This window comes from Larus michahellis, chromosome Z, assembly GCF_964199755.1.
Source record: "Larus michahellis chromosome Z, bLarMic1.1, whole genome shotgun sequence".
In the NCBI taxonomy this organism is placed as follows: domain Eukaryota; kingdom Metazoa; phylum Chordata; class Aves; order Charadriiformes; family Laridae; genus Larus; species Larus michahellis.
In genome coordinates, this window is record NC_133930.1 from 30,094,336 (window position 1) to 30,122,319 (window position 27,984).

Genomic DNA, 27,984 nt, shown 5'->3' on the forward strand with positions numbered 1-27,984 from the left:
CCTCGGGTCAAGTCACACCAAATCACTCAACTAGTCATTATAAGAATGTATGTCAAAATATGGCACAAAGGTTATAAGGAACTCATTTCTTTCTGTACTCTTCGCTGACAAGTTATCTGACAACTACTTGCAAGCAATTCTGCTTTCTTCACTCAGCAAAACATTTACTACAGATAAACATACGTGAGTTACTCCTGTCTTTCTCCCCATAGCTGTTACCCTCTGTGCTATCAGATACAAATAAATTCTGTGTAAAAGTTGGAATATTTCTTTCATTAAAAATGTTTACAATATATTCTTATTGTAAAACAAAACTGCAATATTCTAGTCATTATTATATGCTGCATATTACACAGATAGCTTATTGTATCCATGTAACATGTATATGCACTTTAAAGCGTGATACAGCTCTAAATTCTGTTTTACTGTATTTTTAAAGCATACTGACTTATTTTGCTCACATTAGTTCTATACAGAATGATACCCCGGAGAGATGAAAATGCTTACCTTTATCCATATTTCCAGGGGACACAGCATTTAAATCACCAAACTGCAAAATAAACAACAAAATAACTGGACACAGTCTTAAGCAAACGTGAACTTAAGAGTATCTGTGATGTGCTCCACTGGTTTGAGGCTAGCATTCAAACGCGCGATCATGGCTGCAGCCACATCCATAGTACAGCAGTTCATTCTCCATTCTATCCTAGTCTTGTGCTTATTAAGACAATTATCACTAAGTAAACCCTCAAAATTAACGTGGGGAAGTACGGACTTTTTAAAGATTACTTCATCAGGGCCTTTGCTGCTTGAAGTGACTTGTTTCTGTGTTGTATAAAGCCGTAAATTACGGTGGATATCCATTCTGAACTGCCAATATTTTAACAAAAAGCTCTTTTTAAAATTTCCCCGAGACAATTTTAATTGTGCTGAAACAAAAATAAAGGTGCGTCCGAGCATTTCAAATCTAGCTGTAAGGCAGATGAAAGGCACTGCTGAGAAAGGGTTTACAATCTGGTAACCGATTTACTTACATCAAAAAAAGACATTTTCAAAGAAGTTGCTCACGAGGTGGATATACAACCTTCTTCCCTTTCTTTCCCTGAATCCTCTAAGTGTCTCTTAAATAAGAACTGGCAGAGCAAAATGCCATCAATGTATCTCAAATGAAAGGAGTACATTATTTAGATAAATAAATTTCTAACCATACATGATGATACCAGTGTATTTCAGAAGAATTTTGCCAATACCTGTGTCCAAAGCTAGAAGAGGAAGGGAGAAAAATTGAGAATGCTTTTCTCAGATGAAACACAGTTTATACTGTCTTACAGTGTTTGTCAGACTATAGTCTTAGACTTCCCGGTTTTATTTCAGTCACAGTCATTGAATACACAAAAACATAGAAAGACAGGCATTTTATGAATATTTACTACTTCTTTTATGCCCCTCTCACCTCCAAAAGTTTTGGGTTACTTACTTCCTCTATCTCCAGTCTACGTAAACTTTTTAGAAGACCCTACACCACATTTAAGTCTATGTTAAGGCGACAAGAATGTAGCAGCTGTATACTTGTGTAGTACCTTACTGCAAATATAAGGCAGAGATTAAGCAAATGTAGTATTGGTGGGCCACTAAGCAGAAACACTGTTATTTAGTTTTTCTGAAACATGTCATGCCACATGATATAAAATCATTTGACAAATAAAGCTAAGACATTTCCAATTTCTCTTGAAAGCACTGCATCTATTTATAGCATTTTATGAGCCTACCAATGTGTATCTTGAGGGATGCATGATACCTGATGCCAAATCAATTCACAAAATGACTTGCAATTTATCGGTAATATAGAATATGATACAGTGACTCCCAAGAGGTAGAAATGTAACAAATCTGTCCCATTACTTAATCTAGCATATTTTCAAATATATCTGTTTTCCAGCACTTTTGAAGTGCAATTCTTTGATGACAATTCATGCATTCCTCACCATCTCACTCAAAATAAAAGATTAGGTGAACTACTGGAAAAAAGAGAGATGAGATGAACTTTGCCTTGCAGATGCCATAGGCGAGTGTAAAGACAACAGTTAGGAATTGAGACTCTTGTTTTTTAAACCAATAAGCTTTGAAACACATGTATGAAAATAAACTGTGTTGCAAACCTCTATGTATGTCTGTGCTGGTTTTATTACATGTATGTAAGCACTACCATACAAGCCAAAGTTCTGCATGTAAGCCATCCTTCTCAAGTCACGGGGGCTACTCAGCTCACCTGTGTTAACATTTGTGTGGGAATTCAAAATGTGTGCAAATACATGTAAACAGATCCATGTAAGCAAAGCTTTCCTATTACACTGTTCTTTTTTTTAAATTTTCACATAAAATATTCAGTTCTCAAAAACTGTGAAAAGGTTGTACGTTGATCAACATTTTTCGAACCGTGCACATTAATCTGTATGTAGATTTGTAAAGCAGCAAGCTCATTTGGATATAATTGGTTATTAGAATTCAGTGTAATTTTAGTACTCTGACAATGAACAAATAAACAAGTCTGAAACTGTTGTATGTATTTGTAACCCAATCTATCGTTATATTGCAAAACATCCAACAGCTCCACATAAATTTTTTTGCAAAGACACATACCCAAATTCATCACTAAATCTATCAATCCAGTCTCTTACATATGATCTTACCTCTCCCATAACTGCGATAGGTGTCTCTCCTGTTGCCTGAGCAACACGATGTTCTACTAAGTAAAACATGTATTCATCGTAAAGCAAGCGGATCAGATGAAAAGAGCCAAAGCTAGCAGCACTGCGCAAGGTTAAATCTCGAATCACCATTGAGCTATTCAAAAATCATAAAAAATAAAAATATTTATGTATTATATGTCATAGTAATTTTAAGACTTATCCATGTAGACATTTCACCTCAAAACCAATATTCTCAAAAGTAAAAAGTAAGTTTACCCACAAATGTCTGATTTATGGTGTCTTCGGAAAGAGCTGTCCAAAAAAACAATCATTTGCTTCTCTCCTTTCTCTGAAGGTATTGTTGGACACCAGATTACATAAGAAATAACCAGATTGTTTTGTTTTCTTTTTTTTTTTTTTTTAATATATGCATAACTAGCAATACTTGAGTATGTGTAAAACCTACCTTGAAAGAAAACTTTGTTGAAAACATAAAGAGCTGAAATGGTATGAAAACTACTCGATTTTAAACACACTAATGCTTAAACAGTCTCTGTTGTGTCCACCTTCTCAGTACAAAGGCTTTAATTGCCATGATTTTAAAACTTTGAAACTTAAAATTACAAAAAGATAGGCTCGTGTGTGTATATTATAGTGACAAATTCTGGTATCTTCAGCAACTAGTTGCTACAGTAATTTTCAAAGAAAGAGGTTTACTCTGATAACTGTTTCAATACGCAGCTAAGATGGAATGCTTGTCTTCATGTTATTTTTACACATTAAAAACAGGTTTTGTCTTCCTTATCTAATAAACATAGATATCACAGCATTTTAATAAATAATATTTAGAACAGTGGCTTCATAATTGTGTAGTTATTCCACCCAAAAAATTCGTGTTATGTTTCTAACTCAGGAAAAAATTCCACCTGCGTTCATTTGCACATGGCCTTTAAAACAATAAACAAGGATCATTTAATTCCCTGACAATTTGCAAGTAGCCCTGAGTTCAAGGTCAACAACAATAATTTTCTGACCCCCCTCTACATGTTTCTCATGACTTAGCAAGCCACGGTTTGATATTACATCTGTCAACTTCACTACAGTGAACAATTCAGCAAATAACAGAATAGTTACAATGCTTTAGAAGTCTATTAAATACTACCTGTAGAAAGACCACTTTAACAGAAATTGCCGTGCTGCTTTAGGAAAGCTGGGTCTTCCTTCATATGGTTTTAATGCTTGCATCATTACATTATCAAGCCAGGCAGCCCACTGCTCCAGAGTGCTCTGCTGTTGAAGAGTCATCTTGAAATCTGTTTCTAGTCTCTGAACCATGTTGTCATCACACTGGCACACCCAGGAAGCCTGCTCCTGTTACAGCACATGGCAACTCTTGCATTAACAATACATAAGCCAAAGCACAGAATGTAATTCTCCCTCAAAGATTAAGCAATTCAACAGAGGAAAAGGACAAAACCCACTTACTAGACAAAGTAAGAAGCAGTTTTTATTTTTACATCTATCATAATTTTGTTGAAAGCAAATGGGTGGGAAAAGCGTAACATATACAAGCAGACATCAAATAAAGACATGAAAATGACCCCAGTACGTTATTGTTTCTCACATTCATTTTCAAAAAAAGGCTTCTACTTTCCTTATTCATCATTTTTCTACTGAAATATTCAGGACTTGTCAATTTTTTCTGTAACTAAAGGCAGGGCAAGCAGGAAGAACAGTTAAATGGAGTTAAATACTACAGTTAAGTAAGAAAAGAAGTAGCAAGAAATCAAGTACAGGGTTCCTTTTGTTCTGAAGAAGTTAGACTTAAAGACAATTTGTTATATCATAACAGAAAGCTCTGTATGTAAACAAGGGTTGTTTTGTTTGCTGACTATAAGCAGTAATAGATTGCACATTACTTAGAGTACAACATAAACAGCACACAACGGGAGAAACACAATTCTGCTACAATAATAAGCAATCTTGTCATTGTTATCAAGTTTAAATAAGGCTAGCTGGTCAATTCAGAAACTAAGAGACAAAAATGAAGACTCACTAACTGCATGCCATGTCTTTAAACTCTAGCTATCATGTGCCAAGTTAACACTTCATTCACAGACTCTATATCCAAGTTAACGTATTACAATACTTAATATACTGTATCTTTGGTCAAGTACTCTTAACCGACTTCTGTTAAGATTATTAACATGTACATTAAAGCACTCTTCACAAGGAAAAGAGACAAACAGGGCTATGAGTAATCTGGAGCATTTCACTCTGATGGGCAAAAAGAAAAGAGTACTTCTCCTCAGAGGAGCAGAAACATGGAGAAATTAAGCCCAGTGAAAATATAAACTTAGATTCTGTAGCTAACTGGAAACTAGTTCTAATCTGTAGTGATCTAATCAATTACTCAGGAGATCTTGTAAATGTAAGCACAGGCACTTAGATGAAGTATACTACTGGTATTATCTTTGAAATAATCAAACAGTCTCTACTAAAACCAATGTTGTGCATTTAATAGCTTTTAGAGACACTCCAAAGCTACGTTGCTATCTGAGATCTAATTCTAAGGTATCATTTATGCTATTACTATGGTGCCCGTTCTAAGAATGTATTTGCTGTACATTTGCATAGAAGTTGGAAGATTATGTGCACTTCAAGACGGTAAATGGAAACAGATAATGGTTCTGAGCTCTTTTCTGAAGTGTAAGCTGTCATGTTTGGACTGAATCACTGCATATATGAATCAGCAAAATGTTCTCACTTCACTTCCTTGATAGAATAATGACAGCTAACAATAAACTTCAAAATCATAGAGGAAATAACACTTAAAAAAAAGACTGTTATTTAGAACTACATTTTACCTGAACATTGGCAAAATCAACACGGTTAAGATCATTGAGCATCTGGTTGATTTGAGAAGTATTTTGAAGCACAGCACGAGCTGCTTGAGCCAGGTGATTAAGAGATGTGTATCTTCGCAGAGTCTGGGCAAAGGCACTTACAGCGGCAACCTATGAAGAAATTAATTTATTTCTAAATATTGTGCTCTTTATCTGTGGACTAATTCTACAGATTGAGGCTTTACCTTCATTTTAATATTCTTTATTAATGAGTTCTTGTACATGAACTATGTCCATGTAGCACATCAAATGTCTTCCTTACTATTTTTTGACAAAACTAAATTATTTCCTAACCCATCATTTGATATGTGATGCTAAACATGAAATTTAGCATTAAAGTTAAAAAGATACTGCTTTTAGATGCTACTGCCCACTCAATTTGGCATGGCTAGCATAATACTGCAACAGTTTTGTCTACCTTGGTTTGTATCATCCTCTGTGGAATATTGTTCATGGCATTTGAAAGCCAACCTTCAAGGCTTTTTGCAAAATTGCGAATGGCTTGGGTCAAGGCACCTGTGCATTAAAGAATAAAAACAGAATGAAAAGAAAGCGATGTACCTGTCTTGAAATGTTTTGCATTCTCAGTACTTACGTACTCAACGTTCAGGTCTGTTGCTTTTACTTTCTAAAAGAAAAGTACAGTCTAGGTTCAAAATGCCCCATTCAGACACAGTTTATGCAATAATTAATTTAGTTTTTGTTTAATAAGCAGTTCTGACTTCCTCATCTAACAATCTTTCAAGAAGTTTGTGACCAGTGGTATTGTTTCAGGCACTCCTATAAAAGAACATCAGTAATTGCAGCAGTTGTGTCGAAGAGGAAAATTGAAGAAGCTCTTACAGCAATCTGCATTACTCAAAATACATGTTTTAATTTTTCAAAGAAGGAGGACAGGAAGTATTTTCCCAAGGAAGTGTGCCTGGAAAATAGAAAATCCTATCTCCTGAGTAGCAGAAACCTTGCTTTCCCGTACCTATCACTTGCTCATCAACATAATAGCATCCACTCAAACGGCTGCAAAAAGGAGGAGACAAAAAGAAAAAAACCCACAGGTTTCTAAAGACTAATAGAGAATGAACGCAACTACAAAAGTGAAGAGGAAAAAACTACAGAGAGGAAATAATATTTATTTTCAAAGTATTTTATTTACGTGTGAGAAGAAACAAGATTTTGTCTATAAGGCTGAATACTCTGGCAGAGTAAGAAATTAATGCTGATAGAACTTGTCTTTGAGAAATGTCTTTTACTGCTTGAATTATTGATGATCCCTTTTTTAATAAAGCTTTCTACTAGCAAAGTAAATTTACTAAAAGAAAAAATGCATTCCTCATGACATCTTTTTCATATCTTCAAATTTGCAGTGACAAGGAGTAGAATCCGTATCAGTAACTTCTATCACTGACCACACATTAAGATGCTTAGCTGAACACAATTTCATCTTACAAAGTATCTGTATTACCTGAACCTTCTATGGTAACAGGTTCTCCCCCCCCCCGACCCTTGAGGTTTCCACATGAAAAACAAGCTTTTTTCTTCAATTCTACCAACCAACTAGCTCACTTGCGCTGCTTTGTAAATTACTTCTGTGCACTTACTAATTAACTATGTGTTCACTCACATTTTCTTACCTATAGAATAAGAAAATGCAAAGTGAAATGAATAATGTAAATACTACATGAATGATACTTAAGACATTTACGGAAAATATTACTACTTTTTCACCACTAATTTGCTTATTACTCTTTTTCACCCAACTACATATTACAAAATTATATGCATCACTGTAATGCTGATCTCCTTAAGAAAGGCCTTTAACTAGGAAGAAAGAGGAGCAAATGAAAGGAATTCTAAGTTCTGAAGAAATAAAATCGCTAAAGTAGATAATCAGGTATCAGTATTGTATAGAACAACTATGAATTTCTAATGAGCTTTGGAGATATCATATTAAATACAGAATTTTTCTCATACTCCATCCTTAAGTACACATGTAGCCATTACCAAAACCTTAAGTTCCTACATCCTCAAAGCCTTCTTTTCAGTTAATCTGGCTACTGTAGAATAAGAAGAAAAACCTTTCAAAGAATCACATGATGAGCATAAATTCTCCACCTATAGAAACTACCTCACAGGCAAGTTTGTTGTCCATTCTGTCACTTGTGAAGGTGAAAAAAGTCCATTCTAAAACACAATAGCTCTGGTCCATTGCGAAGACATTAGATAATTATGGTCTTTATTCCTGACTCAAATAGACAGCATTTTGCTTCTCTTAGGAAAAGGAATTTTGCTGTTTTATATACAGCAGTTCTTCATTCATTCTGTGGGTGCTAAACATTTTAGCTGACAAATTTAACGTAGAGGTTAAAAATAAAGCATTTTTTTCCTCAATGGTATTTTTTTTTCTAGTCAAGTAATATGTATCACACAGCTGAGTAGCACAGTAAGACTTTTCTAAAAGAAAAACACTAAAAATCTAGGCATGAAAAAAGATAAATCTTAAAAAAATCATACACTTACATCAAGCACTTTCCAAATCAATATAATTCCCTATTTTGAGCAGCTGCTGTCAATATCTTCCCATTTATTCAGGAAAAAAAATCATAAACGTGCCTTTGATGAAGCATTTTCAGCCCCCTTTCCTTTACAGAGTCCAAAGTTTCCTATAAACTCCTGTTTTCCCACAGGAAGTGATGAACTTGTCTACTTCACCCACCAACGGTCACAGTCAACCATTACACACAACTTTAAGCCTTCCTCTTGGTCTGTTGTAATGGCTGGAGATATATTAATTCAAAAGCAGGAGTTAAAAAACTAATAATATTCTAAATATTTAACAGTGAAGAGAGAACTTGTATGGATCATCATTACAGGAAAGCTGACTAGAAAAAGCCATTTAGTTAGCTTGTCCTAAAGATAAAAATAAGAAAGTACATTAGTCTTCCAAAGGTAGCTTGGTGGGGGACTTCTGAACAGAAAATCACTGGACTGTCCACAAAATAGAGGCAGAAGTCTCCTGTGATGAATTTGTCCTGGGATCAGATGATGTGTTTGCATCAAGAAGTCTGATAATCATCCCAAAAACACGAATGTCAAACACAGTAGGTATCAATTATTCAAATATGACTGGTAATTCTAAAAAGAAAGAAATAGCATGAAAAGGATCTGATGCCTGTAGTTACTGATAGTAAATGATTGTGTCCTGTTTTCTTGTAATGCTGTACTGGTGATGCCCACTACATTTTATGAAACACGGCAGGAAGACACCACAAGCTAAGAAGGTATCATATAAAAACTTCTCTAGAGACTGCCAGCCTGTGAAGGAGAAGCAAGTGAAAAGCAAGGCAAAAAGCAGGTTTGATGAAAAACCATGTCTGTACCACATTTTTATTCATAAAATAATATGCTTTTGGAAGAGAGTTCTAATTTAACCTATTAAGTGCTGTAACTAAATTTGTGGGGTTTTTTATCATTGCCTATTTGCTTGTGGTTTTGTGATATTACTCAAAAATTAATATCCTACCTATTGCATTGTCATGAGATAGGAAAATAAAACATCAAATACAAACCAATGCAAAATAATTTATACAAGTAATGGTTGTCAATAATTGCATATATTTGAGAGAACATTTTTGCTTTACTCTGCTGCACAGATTAAAAGATGAATTATGTCAATCTCTTCCAAGAACTTACTCTTTCCTTAAACACAAGGTAAAACTGTCTTTGTAAAAAGCCGACCTTCAGATTTTATACACCTCCAGTTCCAAAATTTTTTTTAGTATGATACATAATTTAATAAAACCTAATTTTATTTCACTGACAAGCAAAGTCAATAAAACTTTTCTGCAAGGCAGTACCTGCAGGTATTTTTATGTGCTTATTACTGCTGGAGTCACTATAGCAGAAGAGGTGTTCACAGCATGACAAAATTGCTTTGTTGGCTGCAAAACTACTTAAGGCCGTAATTAAAAAAAAAAATAAAAATCCAACTTTATAAAGCGACTACTGTTTTTTCATGGAAAAGATATAAGATATAGGAGTAACGAGGTTTATAGCAGGCTGCTAATGCACTTTCTTTATAATATTTAGCACAGTATATGCGAGACAATAAAAGTTTTGTAAAGGAGTTCAACTTTCTTCAGATAAATTCATTTTCTAACAAAAATAGCCATAAAAACACACTTCTGGAGCAACGATAGATTCTAGTAAAATTAACTTTGAAAAGAAAGCTGTACTCCTGGTAATGGCTGAGTGGCCAGACAGTTACTGACTCTCTCATGCAGGATGTATGACACAAAGAACATTAGATTAGAATAGTAAATTGGTCTAAGAAATGTCGAGTTAATTTTTCACTGCCTTAACAGTCATTAAAATTGATTTCAGCAGCCACTGATAAGGAACAAAAGACTAACTGTCCAAAAATGGAATTGCAAAGATCTTATGCATTTTTTTTTTCACATTAATCAAAGATTAATATGTTTAAACTAAAAAATGCTGAATTTAGTGGAGGGACTGACTGACATTAGTGCATGCTGGCTCAGAGCCACAGGACTTAACGTCTAAGTCTATCAGGTAGTCTAGAGCCAAGGTAAAAGGAAAACATTTTTATCTCAAAATATAACACACAGAGAGAAGTACCTTAAATATGAAAATGTATCTTGAAAACTGGATCTTCCAACTGCACTAAAATCCTCAGTTACTTTTAAAATACAAAGCATACATCAACTCTCAGCACAACTTCCTATACAATGAAATTAAAGATAAATGATAGACAATACTTTCCTAACTTTCAAACATTCCTAAAGCTGCCCTGTGAGGTAACAAGACCACCACCACCATACACATGCATGCACAAAAGTCCTTACAAAATGTTTCAGGTGTTCGACTTACTAGGAATAGGTCTAAGGACGTCAGGAATGAGAATCTCCACCAAAGCCTGGTACATCACATGGTCACAGTTACACATCCATTTCAGAATAGACTCATTCTTGCACAGAGTAATCAGCTTTGCTTTTGGAAGTCGACTTTCAATTTCACTCAGATTGCTGGTGTGAAAAAATGTAGCAAATGAATAAATGATAATGCATTTTCAGCAGGTAAAAACCTGCAATGGGTGTTAAAATGTATTATTTTTTTTAAGATGTCATAGATGTCTCAACCACACCCGACAGAACCTCTTTACACGTTGTGTCGCATGGAAATGGGATTTTAAAAATGCCTCCACAGCTCTGCTACAGCTTGTAAATTATGCAGAGCTATAAATGATCCTTTTGGCTTAAAAGAACTGGATAGAATACTGGGAAAAGACACCTTTACTGTAATTGTCCAAGCAAAGAAAAAAATGGATGGCACAATTGTTTCAAGATTGCACTTTGGCATACACCCAGACTATACAAAAATGCCAGACAACATAAATTTAATTTGAAAAATTAGCATATGAAAAAAAGATATTACTCTGCAGGAAAAACCAATAGGATTTTTTTTTACACTTGTATTATAATATCTTGAGAAGCAGTAAACAAAGAGAAACATTTACTGACCTTGGTTCAGTAATAGTAGTGCCATCAGGTGGAGCAGAGGGAGAATAGCGCCAGAAAGTTTGCCACAATTTTTCTATCAGGCTGAATTGAAGATTCACAACCACATCCAGTATTGCCTGAGAAAATAAAACGCAAGTACAGATGGTATTTTATCCAGCTTCCCCCCACTCTCAACTCCAACTAGATCTATAGCTTTTTTCATGTAGTGGAACAAAGGCATACTGTACATTTCTCTAATAATATTGGTTTTAATACCTTTAATATCCATCAATTATCCATCCCTATAAACTGGTGTGCACAGGGACTTGATTAAGGCCAAGTGCACACGCACGGAAGCCTCCAGAAATGAGCATGGCCTATGCAAACATATCAGAGGAATTCACCCAAGGAAAATATTTAATGCTTCTGCAAACACAAAGGAAACCTGCCATTTTATTCATTTTCATAATTCATTATAGGTTTGAAAGCACCTTCAAAAAGAATTTTAAAAGACATTGTTCAATATCAGATGTGGCCTAAATGTCTCAATGTTTCTTTAAAATGAGAAAAAAGTTACAGCTTTCAATGTAAAAAAAGAAATTACCATAATTTACATTTCTAATATGACTAAAACGAAGCATATTTTAGTACATGTACTAAACGCATGTACAATCTGAAGTCTAGTTTCTTTAACATTCTGAAAACATACGCATAACTACATTTCACTTTCAGTGTCTCACATATATTAGTTTCTTCCCCTGTAAAGGGGACCGTCCAGAAAAATCTTTTTACTAATGTCCTTTCCAATGAAATAAGCAAAATATCCTGGGGGAGAGTCACATATCACTAACATGGCTGCAATATAATTGGTATTACTGTCTTGTACTGACCTTCACTAGAAGTCATGAACTTTAAAAAATAAACGGTTTATAATAAATACCTCACAGTGCTCTCGATAAAGACTCTGCAGTGATTTGATGTCCTCAAAGGTAGTACCATCTGGTAGAGAAGATATTTCAACTTCTCCAAACTCTGGAAGTACTCGAGATGCATCTGTTTCCATGACAACATAATGAAAGGGGGCTATTGTGAACAGTGCTAGTTACAGTATGATTAAGAAAACATGTAAGGATGACACAAAGAAATAAATTCCAAACGGTCATAATGTTCAAAGAGAGACGTCTTTCATTCCTGTTGTATGTTAAAATTGTAAACAAATTCAGCCTGCCTTTTTTAATCAAAAAGAAATATAAAATTATTTTTGAAGACATCAAAAAGATGTCAGGTACATACTACACCTATATACAAAAGCTAACACACACGTTTTCAGAATATTATATGATGAAGGAAAATATCTATGTCAGTGTATGAAAGATCAATCCTTGAATAGTTTTTTTCTTGTTCAACTGAAGAGTTTATACATAATCAGGTATGATGGGGCTTAGTAGACTCAATATACATTTTTACTTGAAATTTACTAGAATTTCAATTAGAGCCAATAAGTGCTTTTACAATTTGTCACAAATGTTTCCAAGAGATAGCCAATATAGGGGAAAAACGCTGGACTGAAGGAAGATTCAAAACATTTTAATGCTATGCTTATGTTTCCAAGGATTTCAATAAAAGCGAAATTAGGCCAAAGAATTTGGTGCTTGAAAATCCTAACCAAATAAGCCTACATCATCTGCAACAACACAGCCAAAGATTCTTTCTACATAAACAAGTAACTAAATTACCATTTATTTTCATTACTGAGAATGCTTAGCTGGATCAATGAATCCACAACTCAGGACATTTCTCAACAGGAACTTTGGGGTTCTAGTTCAAATTACTTGGCTTTTTCCACTTCTAATACAACAGCACACTGGATGTCTAATCTACAATAGTAATGCAACGCCGCCACCCTCCCCACCCACCTTTTATAACATGAAACGCACTGTAATACACACGCAGGGAACAGCTTCAATCGCCAGAATTTCAATATGCATATCTAATATGACTTTGCACAGCAACTACACTGTGATTTATATAATATTAAATGTATCACACAAATACAGAATTTGCATTTTTTTCCTTTTATACTTCTGTGATGCATATTAAATACTACATAAACCTCACAACACAGAACACATGACTGAACTGCCTTTTTGCTGTGTTGTGAGTAAGAATTTTAAAGAGGACTTGATAACTTTAGAAGCAACTCCTGCACTTGCGTGACTTGATGTTCACAGTGATGATGAAGTTAATCTTATTTACACAGCAGTATAAAACCTGTTTTTATACCTAAAAACTGTTGATGATGCTGGCTTTGGGCAATGACAGTTTGTTCAACAGATGTGCCTGTCTGTTGACCACTTCCTGTGAAGCCATCTGCAACTCCATCCACTTTCTGCATAGGCTTATACCTACAAAAATATCAAGTACAAAGTCATCCTTTCTGTTCATTTGTTCATAAATAAGATCATACCATCTACATTCGCTCTGGTTTCTTCACCTCAAAATAAATTTTGATGAAAAGTAGCAAAAGAATTTACACATTTCTATTTATTTTGTAAATAACAGAAGACACAATTACTAAGGGAAGCTAGAGCATCAACAATGCATTACAGAATTCCTAAAGGTGATATTACATCACCATTACCAATTTCTTGTGGAATTTACCTTAGGAACAACATACCATAAGACCAGCTAATTTACACCAAAAGGAATCAAATCTTTCCCATTCAAAATAGCTTGATTTCCCAATAATGATCTAACTAAAAAATAACGTTTCATTAACTTTAAGAAAAAACAACATTACTGTCTGAGGATAGTGGAAGACTTTTCAAATCCAACAAATTTCTCTCATAAGCATAGAACGCCTGAGAAAGCTACTTGGAAGCACAGAATCTTCACAAGTCAATTCTCAGAACCTTTTATAAAGGGCAAAAATCACAATGATAAAATGGGAATGCTGGTTTGGATGGTCAAGTGTTTTCCTGACAATCAGTATGACAGGCTGAAGATCATGCCTGTCAATTCCAACACAACTGAGAATTTACTCTCTCCCAGGTCTCAATGAGAAAAAGTTGGGACGCTTTGCACTTTTGAAAAAGAATTGTAGCCACTAGAAAAGAAAATAAGAAAAACCCTGAAGCTAAGGAAGGTGTATTTTAACAACCACTCAAATTGGAATTGTTGTGCAGACTGTAAAACTCCATGCTAACTTCAGAAATGTGATGAGAAATTCCACTCTTGATGCATTACTCTGAGAAGCTGTTTCATCAGTTGGGAACATTTCATTTTGTTTCCAGTGAACAGAAAGCAGCACTGTCTCATATTTTACTTTAAAAGGAAGTTCCCATGAAAAACATACATTCAATATTCTAGGCATTCCTGACATGAATCTAAATATACAATAGCAGAAGACAGACACGAGGTACACTCTTCAACAGAAAGACTGCTGGCGTGATTAACAAATAGTTTTATAACTTTACGAATTTCAATGCTTGGGAAAAAAGACACCTATCTGTAATGCTCCCGTGTAAAATCCTATACTTGTTGAAGACGATAGTGAAACTCTAATCAACTTTAATAAGGAATAAAATTTCATCTCTGGTATCATGGTAGCACTGAACTCTTCTGGATGAGCTTGTTATTACTTGGTAAATCTACCTGCAGTAGGCAGTTAATCTGTGAAGAATTCTTAACTTCTCTCTCACTACACATTATAATTACAAATACCAGGCAGAAGATCAACTTCTGGAAGTATTTCTAAATCTGAACCTATACTTTAAGATAGTTCCATTACCTTCTGCAGAATTTATTATTTTACTGACCCTTCAGCTCCTGACATAGGATTCAAAATGGTTTGAAGACATAAAAATAATACTCCTCTAAGAGGTTTTCAGTTATGTAAAAAAAAGTTTTAATTAAAGTATAAAAGCCAACTTAATCCTTTGGTGCTAGGAATCAGGATTATCCACCTACTTACTCCACTGTGCTTTATACAAAATATGCTGGGCAAAATGCTTAATTCTGGCACTATGACAGGTAACTCATCACAGCAGTTAACCAGTTTCAACAGCATTAGAAAATTACTTACAAAATGAAAGTAAATAGCGAAAAAAAGGAACAAAACTATTTTTCACGAGCTTCAGATGAAACATAAGCAGACAGTGGTTAACCATTTTAGATCTGCTGCCTTTTGTGGTTTAGGCACCAAACAGCTCTCCTGAATTCCCTAGTTATATTTGAGCCATTTTTGGTGCATGAAAGAAATAGTTAACATTTCCTAACTGGTAAGAGTCGTATTTTCTAAAATTATCCAGACTTTTACTCTATTTCCCTATTTTAATCACTATTAACCTATACCTTAGACTGGGAGCAGAAAACAATAACTGACCTTACGTGAATATTACAGCTTTCGAATTATACTTGACCCCGAAAGGACACCATTTGAATTTTATATAGGTTAGCATAAACACAGTAAAAGTTTGCAGAGTCTTTAGTTAACAACACACATTTTCTCAATTTGTGCAAAGCTATGAAAATAAAAAAACACAACAACACTGAAACCAGAACATGGAATCAGGTAATTCAAAAATGACACTGAATGGTATGCTGGTCTCACTTTGCAGTTAATTTAGAATACAACTTCATTGACTGCCGTAGTACAACTATGCCAACTTCATTAACAGAAACTTCCTCTCTCACTGCAGAACGGATTAGTAACTTCCTGACTAAAATTCATGTGCAGCAAACAGCCGCATATTCATTAATAAGATAAAGCAGAAAGCGGAATGCCTGCTTGGTTTGAAATGCACATATGAAATTTGGTAGGGAAATGAAACAAGCTGAAAACTATCAAAACCATGAGGACCCAAAACGGATTGACTAAGTCGCAAGTCAGACAAAAAAGAGATAATTTTTTCAGTTAAATTTTCTGCAGATTTTGTTGTTTGCTTGTACTGTTGCGATGCTGCCACTATTTGTATTTTACTCTAAGTCTTAGAATTCACTTTTTTTCTGAAAAATCCAACTCATGCTCTTATGCAATTTGTAATATTCTCTCTTTTTGTTAAAAAACTAAGGTTTCTATCCTTCTGGCTTGCTAAAAACAAAACGTAGGGGCTCTAGAAAGAAACAGAACTAAGCTCTAAGGATTCGCTTCCATTTTATTTTTATTTTAAATCTGTTATTACGATTTATCACCAGGAGTTCACTGATGTCTGTGAGAAGTAAGTTAATGTACCAAATCATGTAACAAAATGGTTACCTTATGCATAACAAAGTGTAAAGTATGCAAAAGCATTTTACTACTATATGCAAATAAAATGTTGACATTGATGCTACTAGGGGAAAAAAATCAGCTTTTAAAATTAGCAGAAAGCAAAAATTGATCCAAACAGCTTGCAACACCACAGGCAACACGTACTAAAGCTGTTAACTATAGGAAAATGGAAGAAACTCAAATACTTTAAAAAATTATTGAAGATGCAAAACCTGCAAGTAACAAAGAAATACCTGAGAAGCATTTGGATGCTATCAGACAGTTTTGGTGTGTAGATCAAGTTTGTACTAGTTGCTTTCTAGTGTTTGAATAAAATAAAAGCTCTTCCAAGTATACTGTTGTCATACATCGTGAACTGGAGGCTTATGTGGAGGCTATATTTCAAAAATAATCTGGAGGCTATATTTCAATAAAAGGATGGTTATCTGAAATAAAACATAGTAAAACTAACGAAATTTAAGGAATGCAGATTTCATGTGTGTGCTTTAAAAACATCTGTCCTCAGTCCAATATGCATTGTTGACATATGCCTAATCTCAAAGCCTAAAAAGTACTTCACAGTTTTTTAAGCCACGACCACCTCAGTATCATAACCATATTATACAGAAAATGTCTACGCTTGTTCAAGAAAAAGACTGTTTTTTTTTTCTGAATGGCTCCATTAGTAAGTTGTTTAGTAGTTTATCATATAAGATCTCTTATTACCATTTTACGATATTATGTCTTATCGAACTTGTAGCCCAGTTTTGCAGATGTCAGTATTTGTTGGGCTATGATACCATGCTCTCTGTCTTCAAAAATAATATCACTATAAAAATGCATAATTTCTCTGTTGTCCATAAATAAAAGCCTTTTTAAGCTGCTTTTAAAAAGATCTCTAAGTAGTTGACACTTTGGACCCACAATGGCTTGGTTTAAAGTAATGTTTGAACAGTATATCCAGGAAACATGAGAATACAGGGAAGAGAAGAGTAGAAAAATACAGACTATTTTCTACATAAAATGAAAACACAGGGTAAACAACATCTATAGGAAGCAGTGATTAATGATTCCCGGTTAGAACAATAATATATGTGTTAGCTGAATGTTATAATGTACAGCAGATGACAATATAGTTATTGTATTCATTAAAAAAAAAAAAAAAGCTGAATGTTCAGCTTCCATAAATGAAAGCAAAAAGGTATAACTGTAAGAACTGCAATATATATTTGAAATTAACTTGGAAATCTGGAGGTTTACTTCTGGAAACAGAATTTAAAACATACATTGCCATGAATGCCCCAAAGAAAAGGCAAGCATACCCATATCAATTTCCCTAGACTAAGCAATAAAGATAATACAGCTTATGAGCCACAAGCTTCTACTCAGGAAGAGCTAAATAAAAACTGGCTAAAAATGGAACTTAACTTTAGGAATTGTATCTCTGATACGTTTCCCATAAGTAGTCTGACAATGAACGCCTATGGAAAAGAGATTTCACACTAAGATTGTACTTTAAAGTGGCAAGTTTTAGTGCCACTTTAAAACTATGCAAATATATTTGGCATAATACATAGGTTGAATAGTACTTTATTTTTACCTAACAGCCTTTGGCTAATATCCATTCACTGTTAGTCAGGCCTGTGTTTGATCCAGCACTGATGGATAATACAGCCATTTAAATAATCCTGTTTTTTTCTGCCCTGGAAAACATCTAGGAGCAGAATGACACAGGAAAGCCAAGCCTTCCATTGCAAATCTGAGCCATACAGCAGGTCCAGCTGAAAGGCACAGTGTTAGCTATTATCTTCCAGCCAAAACTAGTCGTTAACTGCATTTCTTCAGTTCCCAAACCACTGTCTCAGATGGATGATAGGACTGTGATCTGCAGTTGCTTTGTTTTTAATTCTTACTGGAACAAAGAAAGAGTACTCCTATAGCTCACGCTGATCACAACCAAGGCTAAACCACTAACAGCGTTACCTTCCATCTGAAATTTATGTCTGCTAAATCTCAGACCCTTGAATTCAAGCCCAGAGCAAACTCTGAAGAGGAACATACAAGAGCACTTTGGGATACTCAAGTTATGCAAATAGAAAAGATGCACGACCCTCAAATTAAGAACAGGAAAGAAGAAAAAGTGATCTGTAGCACACATTCACTCTACAGTCTTTCCATAAAGGACAGGAAACGTTTATCCAATTAGACGTGTCTGATAGAGGTGGTAGAATCGTTATAACTACACAGACAAAGCATATTGACTGCAATTTACCACTGATCTAAAGGACAAAAATGAGAAATAGTAATAAAGCTGGAGAAAGAGCCACATTACCCTAATCATGCAAATTATAATTTTCAGTCCTTTAGTTATCTCTTAATATATCCTGCTAAAATTCTTGATTACACTAGTGTAACTATGATAAAAATACATACAGACATATCAAACATTGACATTAGATACTAAGCATGTTCTGTAAATGTGGAAGAAATCTTATTTCAAAAATACAAGTTCATTTTTTAAATTGTGCACTGAAAGTTGTAAGCCATGCCATTTTTATATTTAGCATTTCCTTTTTCCCCCCAACCCTAGCTTCTGAGGGCTACAAAACACAAGCATATCTCAGTTTCCATTAAAATTAATCCAGCAAAATATAGACATTTTTATTTCAAGAAGTTGGAATAATGCTTGACATTGTACTAGTAAAGACTACTCTAAAATTAAAAAGTAAGGCTACAAAGAGAGGAGAATGGAGCAAAGCTCATGGTTGCTGCGCACTAGCTGTAATGAAGTAAACAGGCTAGATTGCGGAAGAATTTAATATATTTGTTAAATCTTCTTCTAAAACGACTATCATAATCATCATATTGCAATGAGGCAAAAAATGTTCTGGAGTCATCACACTTGGCTTTAAAAATTCCTGTTTCAATTAGAAAATTTTGCAGTTTTCTGGTTTAGTAACTATGTATAAATAACTTAAAGTAACAGCAGCTCATGAGTTTCCATTTTTCAATGAAAATTTCCTGTATTTTGTTAGATAAACACCTTCATTCTGAAAATTTCTATATCCTAGTCAGTATTGCTAGCATGTTTGATGGTATGCAAAGCAGAGACAATATACATATTCCACTGTGCAACTGTCAAAGTCTGATTAGCTCCTTGATCTCTGCATTTTATTTCTTTGGGATGCTGGGATTTTGGAAAGACACTACCTATTTTACTGAGATCTGTGTACCCTAAACTAAGGGATTGTCGAGGTTTAGGTTGGGCTGGACACTAAATGAATGACAGATGCTCTCTATTAGTCAGTCTTCCTTTCCAGAAGGAAGGAAGGGAGAGTAAGTGAGAGAAATTTATGGGTTGGAAAAAAACTAAAACAGCTTTAACAAAATATGAACAATAAAAAGAAAAAATGTAATATTAATAAGAAAATAATGAAATATATGCAAACATATTTAAAACCAATGTTGTGCTCCCAGGATGGTGATCACGTTGCTGGCAGGCACTGGGAAAAATCACAGACTGGACTCAGCAGCAGATGGAAAACAGATTCAGGAACACACAGATCGGGATCAGAGGCACAAGAGCAGACAGAGTCCTCCTTGATGCTGGCCACTGAAGAAAAGAGGGTGACCCCTTGGATCTCTCAGCTTTTATACTGCGCATGATGCAGATGGGATGGAATACCCCATTGGTCAGTTTTGGGTCACCTGTCCTGTCCGCTCCTCCCTACAGCTGGGACCCCTTTAGGCTCTTCCACTTCAGACCCTCTGACTTGGGTCGGGGTAACATAACGAAGTTAGCTGACCTTGGTTGTTATAGCAATAAGTATAAGCAAGAGCCTCTCTGCATGCCATTCTGTGGCATTAATACAAACATCAGGCCTCATCACTCTGGAAGCAGACACTGTCTGAAGAACATGCTGTTAATTTCAGTATATGCATCCAGTTAGAAGAGACTTAACTGAAAAGTAAAATTACTAAAAAGAAAATTGGTTTTGTTCTATCTCAAACCAGGACAGGGATGAACAAAGATCCTCAGAACTACTTTATACTGTATAAATAGTACACCAGTAGTACTATGTGAACAATGCTTCCATTTCTAGGGTACCTAACAGGACATCACAAGATTTTAGGAGTACAAAGTGATCAGCCTGTCTTTTGTCTTAAAAGACAGGAAAGTAAGTAATGCAAGTTCCTGTGCAAAGAGATAAAGCCTCATCTAGGAAGGTATACTGGGACAGCTGCTTTTAAGGATTTAATAACAAAGAACTTCGTTCTTATTAAGATATAACAACATGGTGGTCTTTTCTCCAGTCAGTATTGCAGATGGGTGATAGAGGCTTCCACTTCTTTTCCTATTCTCCTCTGTCTTACTGCTAGCCTGAAATTAAGATAATAGATACCCAACTTTTCTACTACAGCACGGTATTTTTCATGTAGCAGCTACCTACTCAGCATAATTATCCAATGCCTTGTAGTTCCCATCCTTCATCAACATCTTTACAGATTCTCACAGCACAGCTTAAGATTTGTATGAATTGAGTATGAATGGGAGTGTGCTTGTGTGTGCATGCATGGGTGAGCTTGAGTGGGTAAAATTAACTTGCTTGAGGACTTTGTAAATGTCTATCACTTTTTCTTACCATAGAACCCTGCGATGAGTTTTGTAACAAGAATTTCCAACATGCTCATATTGGGAGACATTTCATGCTTCCATTGTTATGCCCAGTACAAGATACTTAAGATTATGTATCATAGAATCATAGAATGGTTTGGGTTGGAAGGGACCTCAAATATGATCGAGTTCCAACCCCCCTGCCATGGGCAGGGACACCTCCCACTAGACCAAGTTACTCAAAACCCCATCCAGACCGGTCTTGAACAATTCCCAGGATGGGGCATCCACAACTTCTCTGGGCAACCTGTTCCAGTGTCTCACCACCATGATAGTGAAAAATTTCTTCATAACATACAGTCTAAATCTATCCTCTTTCAGTTTAAAACTGTTACCCCTCATCCTATTGCTATACTGCCTGACAAAGAGTCCCTCTCCATCTTTCCTGTAAGGCCCTCTTCAGATACTGGAAGGCCACTATAAGGTCTCCCCAGAGCCTTCTCTTCTCCAGGCTGAACCCCAATTCTCTCAGCCTGTCCTCACAGGAAGCGTGCTCGAGCCCTCTGCTCATCTTCGTGGCCCTCCACTGGACTCACTTCAACAGGTCCATGTCCTTCTTGTGCTGAGGACTCCAGACCTGGATGCAGTACTCCAGATGGAGTCTCACCAGAGCAGTGTATAGGGGTAGAAATCACCTCCCTCAACCTGCTGGCCACACTTCTTTTGATGCAGCCCAGGATTTGGTTGGCTTTGTGGGCTGGGAGTGCACATTGACGGGTCATGTTGAGCTTCTCATCACGCAACACCCCCAAGTCCTTCTCCTCAGGGCTGCTCTCAAGCCATTCTCCACCCAACCTGTATTTAGGCTTGGGACTGCCCGGACCCACATGCAGGACCTTGCACTTGGCCTTGTTGAATTTCATTAGGTTCACACAGGTCCACTCCTCAAGCCTGTCCAGGTCCCTCTGGATGGCATCCCTTCCCTCCAGCATGTTGAATGCAACACACAGCTTGGTGTTGTCATCAAACTTGCTGAGGATTCACTCAATCCCCACTGTCCATGCTGTTGACAAAGATGTTAAACAGCACTGATCCCCGTACCTACCCCTGACGAACGCCACTCATCACTCGTCTTTGCTTGGGCATTGAGCCGTTGGACCACAACTCTTTTAGTGTGACCATCCAGCCAATTTCTTATCTACACAGCAGTCCACCCATCAAATCCATGTCTCTCCAATTTAGAGACAAGGACGTCGTACAGGACAGTGTCAAATGCTTTGCACAAGGCCAGGTAGATGATGTCAGGTGATTTTCCCTTATCCACCAATGCTGTAATTCACCAAGACCACCAAATTTGTCAGTCAGAAGGCCACCAAATTTGTCAGACATGATTTGCCTTTAGTGAAGCCACGCTGGCAGTCACCAATCACCTGCTTATTTTACATGTGCTTTAGTATAGATCCCAGGAGGTTCTGCTCCATGATCTTGCTGGGCACAGAGGTGAGACTGACGGGCAAGTAGTTCCCCAGGTCTTCCTCTTTTCCCTCTTCAAAAATGGGGATTACGTTTCCCCTTTTCCAGTCAGCAGGAACTTCACCAGAGTGCCATGACTTCTCAAGTATGATGGACAGTGGCTTAGCAACTTCATCGGCTAGTTCCCTCAGGACCTGCGGATGCATCTCATGAGGTCCCATGGATCTGTGCACCTTCAGGTTGCTCAGCTGGTCTTGAATCTGATCTTCTCCTACAGTAGGGGGCACCTCATTATCCCAGTCCCCATCCTCAGTTCCAGTCCCCCATATCTTACGATGAATATGCATTTAATGCTGTAACTACTTCTGGAAGAGGCAATAAAATAACTTCAGATTAAAGTAATACCTCTGTTTGAAGTTAAAGTTTGAAGCTGTTTTCTCCATATCCCAGTTGTGTCCAAGGCCACAAAGTATGCTTAGTAAAATATACCAAACTGTTCATTCAATTGGATTTTTTAGGGGTAATAGCTCTAAAAATGTCTTGCTTGATATGCTGCTGTTCCACCTATGAGTTTCATGAATTTACACCTCTTAGACATTTCATTTTAAGGTAATATGGGAGGCTAGTGACATCAGCCAAATAAAAATTAATTTTGAAGAAATGTACTGATTTCCATTTTTTTCCTAAAATTTTCTGTTCAAGGTAGTTTTTCGTATGCATATTCACACATTCTTTCATCACCAGCATAGCCCTTTGTGGTCACTGTGCCACTACTTTCAAATACTTCTGAGCTTTCGGGACTCATCGGGAACAAGATGCTGAGGGAAAATACTTAAATCGACTTACAGGCAAACTGTTACGGTCACATTAATTCTTCATGGGAAGAGGAAATAAACACCAAGCTGAACTTAATCATAAGGTCTCTTACAAGCATCTTATACATAAAATAATGCAGTAATGAAAATAAACAGCAAAATTTGAAATTCAAGCTCTTACCGCTTTTCTTCAGCTCATGGGATAAGAACTCAAGATGGTTAAGATCAATCTGTTCATATCATATCTTCCTTTATTGTTACTACTTTTTGCAAATTTATGACAATTTCCAGGTAACTATTCTTTCATGTTGACTGATACCTAACTTCAGTGATGTCAACTGGCTATCTAGCAAACTTTTATTTTTCACACCAAAGAAGCTGAACAAAAGTTGCACTGAATTTCAACTTTTCCATGTAAAGAAGAGTAAAAGCTTTATGAACTAGAAATATCAGTAAGTACTTGTGTTCATTTCACACTTTACCTCTGTTTCTGCTGCATGGGCTGTTGTCTCATAGCCATATATTGCATGTCCTCTTGTAATCGATTAAGAGGAGAGTCTGGCTTGACGCGAATCCCATAGTAATGATATTTGGAGTTCCCCCTTCATGAAAGAGCAAGAATTAAAAGAACACTAACACTAGTTTTATGCATCCACATTACACTTACTTTACAATTTATGCTGACTGGAAAATAATACCGATGAATCAGGCCTGACTCTCCTGTCATACCTGTTTTACATGGCTGTCATTTTAACACCTTTGGGAAATTAATTTACTCTCTTAAACAAGTATTATCCAGCATTTTAACTTGTAATCCACTTGAGTAATAGAAATAAAATGCAAATAAACACAACTTATCTGTGGATAAGTTTCTCCATAACTTATGTTACAGAGAAACACAATTCTTAATAATTTCCAAACAACAAGCTATGTTTTATTTGTACTGATAAAAATTTGCAGTGTATTTATCACAATGTAGACACACAGTCAAAAACAGAAGTAAAAGTATAATAACACCTGGAAAAGCATAAAAACATTTAACATTAAGAGACAGAACTGACAGAAAACCACTGTAATATTTAAATACAGGTTTTACTTACTTTTTGACTAGGAGACAAGTTTCTTACTCATAATTATCACTTGTATTTTCTATTATAGTTCAGTATTTCATTAACACAAACCTAGTTCCAAGTCTTCTGGTCCGTAATCCCATGAAGATTGACCGTATGAGTTTTCCAAAGGAGGCGGCATTGACTGGATCCAACTTGTGTTCCTGACAATGGCGTAAGTAATGGTTGTAAAGGGTACTTCTTGGAAGGCTCACTCCTTCTGCAGTTTCATAGTTGTCTAAAAGCCATTGAAGCTATATCACATACAAAATAGAAAAAAAAATTATTACTATATTAAAAAATATCTTAGCCATAAAACATTAACTTATGACAGTTCTGAAACCACTCTTCAGGTCTATTAAACAATTACTTCCTTCTTCAGAGATTCCTTAAATACTAGCTATACCATAGTGCTTTAGGATCTTCTGAATTACCAGGAAATAGCAGAACTCATTGCACTTGTGACCTCAGATAAGTGTCCACTTCTTACAATATTTTTGATTCAGTACCACACACCAATACTTGATAAAGGTATCTATGCTTTGGAGACAAACTGTTAGTACTGCAAAGAAATAAAGTAATCATGAATGTAATTAACACAAATTGCAGAAAACAAACTCCTTGGGTTAACACAATTAAGTTAATGTACTTGTCAACCTGGAATATTATACTGTTTTTCTTTGCCTAATGTTAAAAACCACAAGATATTTTTTACTCTCAGATACACAAAAGAAAAAAGCTGTTGCATGTAAGTCAAAAAGCAGCCTAGAAAACATCAAATATAACTGGTACATCTATAAAGCATTACAGGCACAGTGCCCTTCAGTTGTAGCTTGTTTGCCTTTGACTTCCAGGAGGAACAGAACAAGATTCCTGGAAAAGCGTTAATCTTTTCACGTAATTGTGGAAGGTAGGTAATTTTAGACCCATGCAAGAAAAGACTTTTTATGTAACATCATTGGACTTCCCAAGTAGTGCACACTCATGAAACACCTCTAGCTGTCATTAATATATAAAAAAATAAAATGGACAATTTAATAACCCTAGATTTAACAGTATAGGAGAATGACAAAGTCGATCAAAAATAATATAGGTTGAGGATGCATTTAAATTCCACTGTTTTAGTTTTTTGATATGCTAACATTTTCCTTATCATTCCCCAGTCATAGTTTCAGTTCCCTGTAATTGTCCTTTAAGTACAGCTTGAAGGACTCACAAATTTCATTTTCTGTTTGAATTTTGTTCTCTGTTTTCCTAAGTATTTGTTCCAAAGCAGTACAGTGTCAATATTCAAGCTTGCTAGGCTAAAGATACCTTACCAAACTCAGGATTTAATTTGATTATCCAGTGAAAATGCAAACTGAGGACACTGACTTCAAGACCTCCACAAGCGTTTACTCTGATGAGCTAGATATTCACACAAATGTGTAATAATTTTTAATTTAGTCCAGCAAAGCAGTAACTAGTATAACCAAAACACAAAGTATTAAGCGACAATAAAAGATATACATGGTCTATGTGTTACTTATTCCTTTGCAGAATTATTTTCTGTTAGAGCAGTGCACAAATTCTGTTCCATCAATGTTCAGTATAACTTATCATGCAAAGAACTTTAGTGTGCAATAGCCATAAAATGTTTTGGTCCTGGCCTTTTCTTTATCACAAAACTATTAGGTACTAAAGTACAGGTGATAACATATATTAAATTTAAAGCTGTGTTTTAGTTACAGTGAAAATTCACCAATACAAACACGTTACTACAAAATTTACTCTAGAACATTAAAACACCATTTCCATATTTGCTTTTTATTGAAATCATACCCATAATTTTTCCGTGTTTCTTAGACATAAGCTATAGAAAAATATACAGAAGACGTAAATGCTTCCAAGACATAAAATTTTTAGCGAAGTATGCAGGTCATTTTTGCATTTCAAATAGACAAAATGAAAAAGTACAGTTCATCATCTTTATATCAGTTATCATATCATTATTTTTAAAATCTTAACATTCACAAGTGCTTCTAAATAGCGATCTGTCATTTTGAAATAAAGCTGAAGAAAAAGTATAATTGTAAACATTAACTTTTATCTGCATGTATTATACTTGTTTTGCTAATAACCTGACATAAGCCTGTCTGGGCTTAGAAACAAAGGTAATTATATCTTTGAATTGTTGCATTTTATCTCTATTTAAAATCTATTATTACATCTATATTTATATTATAGACATTTACATAACATTTGTCATGTATTATTAAATCTGTAATGTAATCAGAAGAGATAAGGAATGTGTAGTATTTCTGTTTTCCCCAAGGGGAAAAACTTTGTCAATCCCAAAAGACTGACAAACAAAAAATAATTACTTTCCAATTAAGTTCTGTATGTAACATTAAAGATATTTTCCTCAAGATGGCTTCTAACCTATTATGAATCACTCCAAGTGCACTTCATTAATTATGTGAATTTCTAACAGATGTTACTTCAATCATAACTTGCATTATTGAACACCAAAAAAACCCATATCAAAAGATAAATGCAATATAAGAACTTTTGCTCGTGGGTGGAGTTACTTAGTAGCAAAGGCTTGAAGTCATTACTTGCTAGATTACTGTCTGGAAGAAAAAGTGTAGTTAATATATGATTTTAAAAGCAAAATTATCTCAAAACATTATAAAACTATTGTGAACAACTTTTTTTTTTTTTCCTACTGAGATGAAATATAATTCTAAAACTAAGCTATTCAGGTTTGAATCCTGCCTTTTTAATTCGTAGTACTGACCATATTGTATGTGTAAGATGTGTAAAGGTTTGAAATGTTTCCAGAGTTAGACGTGTTAAATTGACTGTGACTCCAATCAATCTGCAATGTTTATAAAGCATTCAACTATCAATTAATTAAGTCAACCTCACACAGAAATAAATCAGGAAAGAAAAAAAAACAGAGGAGAAATGACAAACTCCCTAAAATGAGCACATGTGAATTTAAGCAAAAAAGAAAAAAAAATCCCAGAAAACCTCATGGAGGTATCACAGGGCTAAAGTCCCAATCCCAGTGCTAGTATTTTCCCACAAATTAATACATCATCTGCAAAGTGAATTAAACACACAATATAGAATTCTGTTTTAAAATCTGTTAAGCACAATTATTTTAATAAATGCCAAACCAAACCATTACATGTCAAAATCAAGAACAGTTTAAAGAGACAAAGGCTAAATCGACACTTAAACTTCCTCCATACTGTCCTTACTTGAGTTTAAAGAGAATAAGCACTGCTTTAAAAATGGGCAAAACATTCAGTAAGTTTGATCTAGATCGTTACCTTCGTCCAAAATGACCAAGTCTAGGAAAGACTGACTGCCACAAAAATATGCACGAAGATTTATTTTTTTTTCCCCACAAAGATATATCCCTATCAGAGTAGTTTTGAAAACACCTTCACAGTCAAGAAAGAAATATCATGATAACACTTAACAGTTGATGCAAATCTCATTGTTAGGAACACACTGTGAACAGTGCACAGCACCAGGAATGAGTAGAACATAGTTTACTGGGGCACAGCAGCTTGTCTTGTAATTCTTCTTGGTTTTATACCAAGATTCTGGACTTCA

The 27,984-nt window shown here is 35.3% G+C and overlaps 1 protein-coding gene across 6 annotated transcripts in view; it reads right to left on the reverse strand.

The window, feature by feature from the left end:
* RFX3 (regulatory factor X3) overlaps positions 1-27,984 on the reverse strand; it is a 141,133-nt gene that overhangs the window by 7,310 nt on the left and 105,839 nt on the right. For all 6 annotated transcript variants that reach the window (XM_074569763.1, XM_074569762.1, XM_074569759.1 and 3 more), the window contains 11 exons: positions 24,448-24,629; positions 23,749-23,868; positions 13,396-13,517; positions 12,053-12,165; positions 11,134-11,249; positions 10,484-10,638; positions 6,015-6,112; positions 5,558-5,707; positions 3,853-4,061; positions 2,691-2,844; positions 508-550 (listed from right to left, as the gene is read on the reverse strand). In XM_074569763.1, the coding sequence (XP_074425864.1) occupies positions 508-550; positions 2,691-2,844; positions 3,853-4,061; positions 5,558-5,707; positions 6,015-6,112; positions 10,484-10,638; positions 11,134-11,249; positions 12,053-12,165; positions 13,396-13,517; positions 23,749-23,868; positions 24,448-24,629 (1,462 nt within the window). The remainder of the gene's footprint in view (positions 1-507; positions 551-2,690; positions 2,845-3,852; positions 4,062-5,557; positions 5,708-6,014; positions 6,113-10,483; positions 10,639-11,133; positions 11,250-12,052; positions 12,166-13,395; positions 13,518-23,748; positions 23,869-24,447; positions 24,630-27,984) is intronic.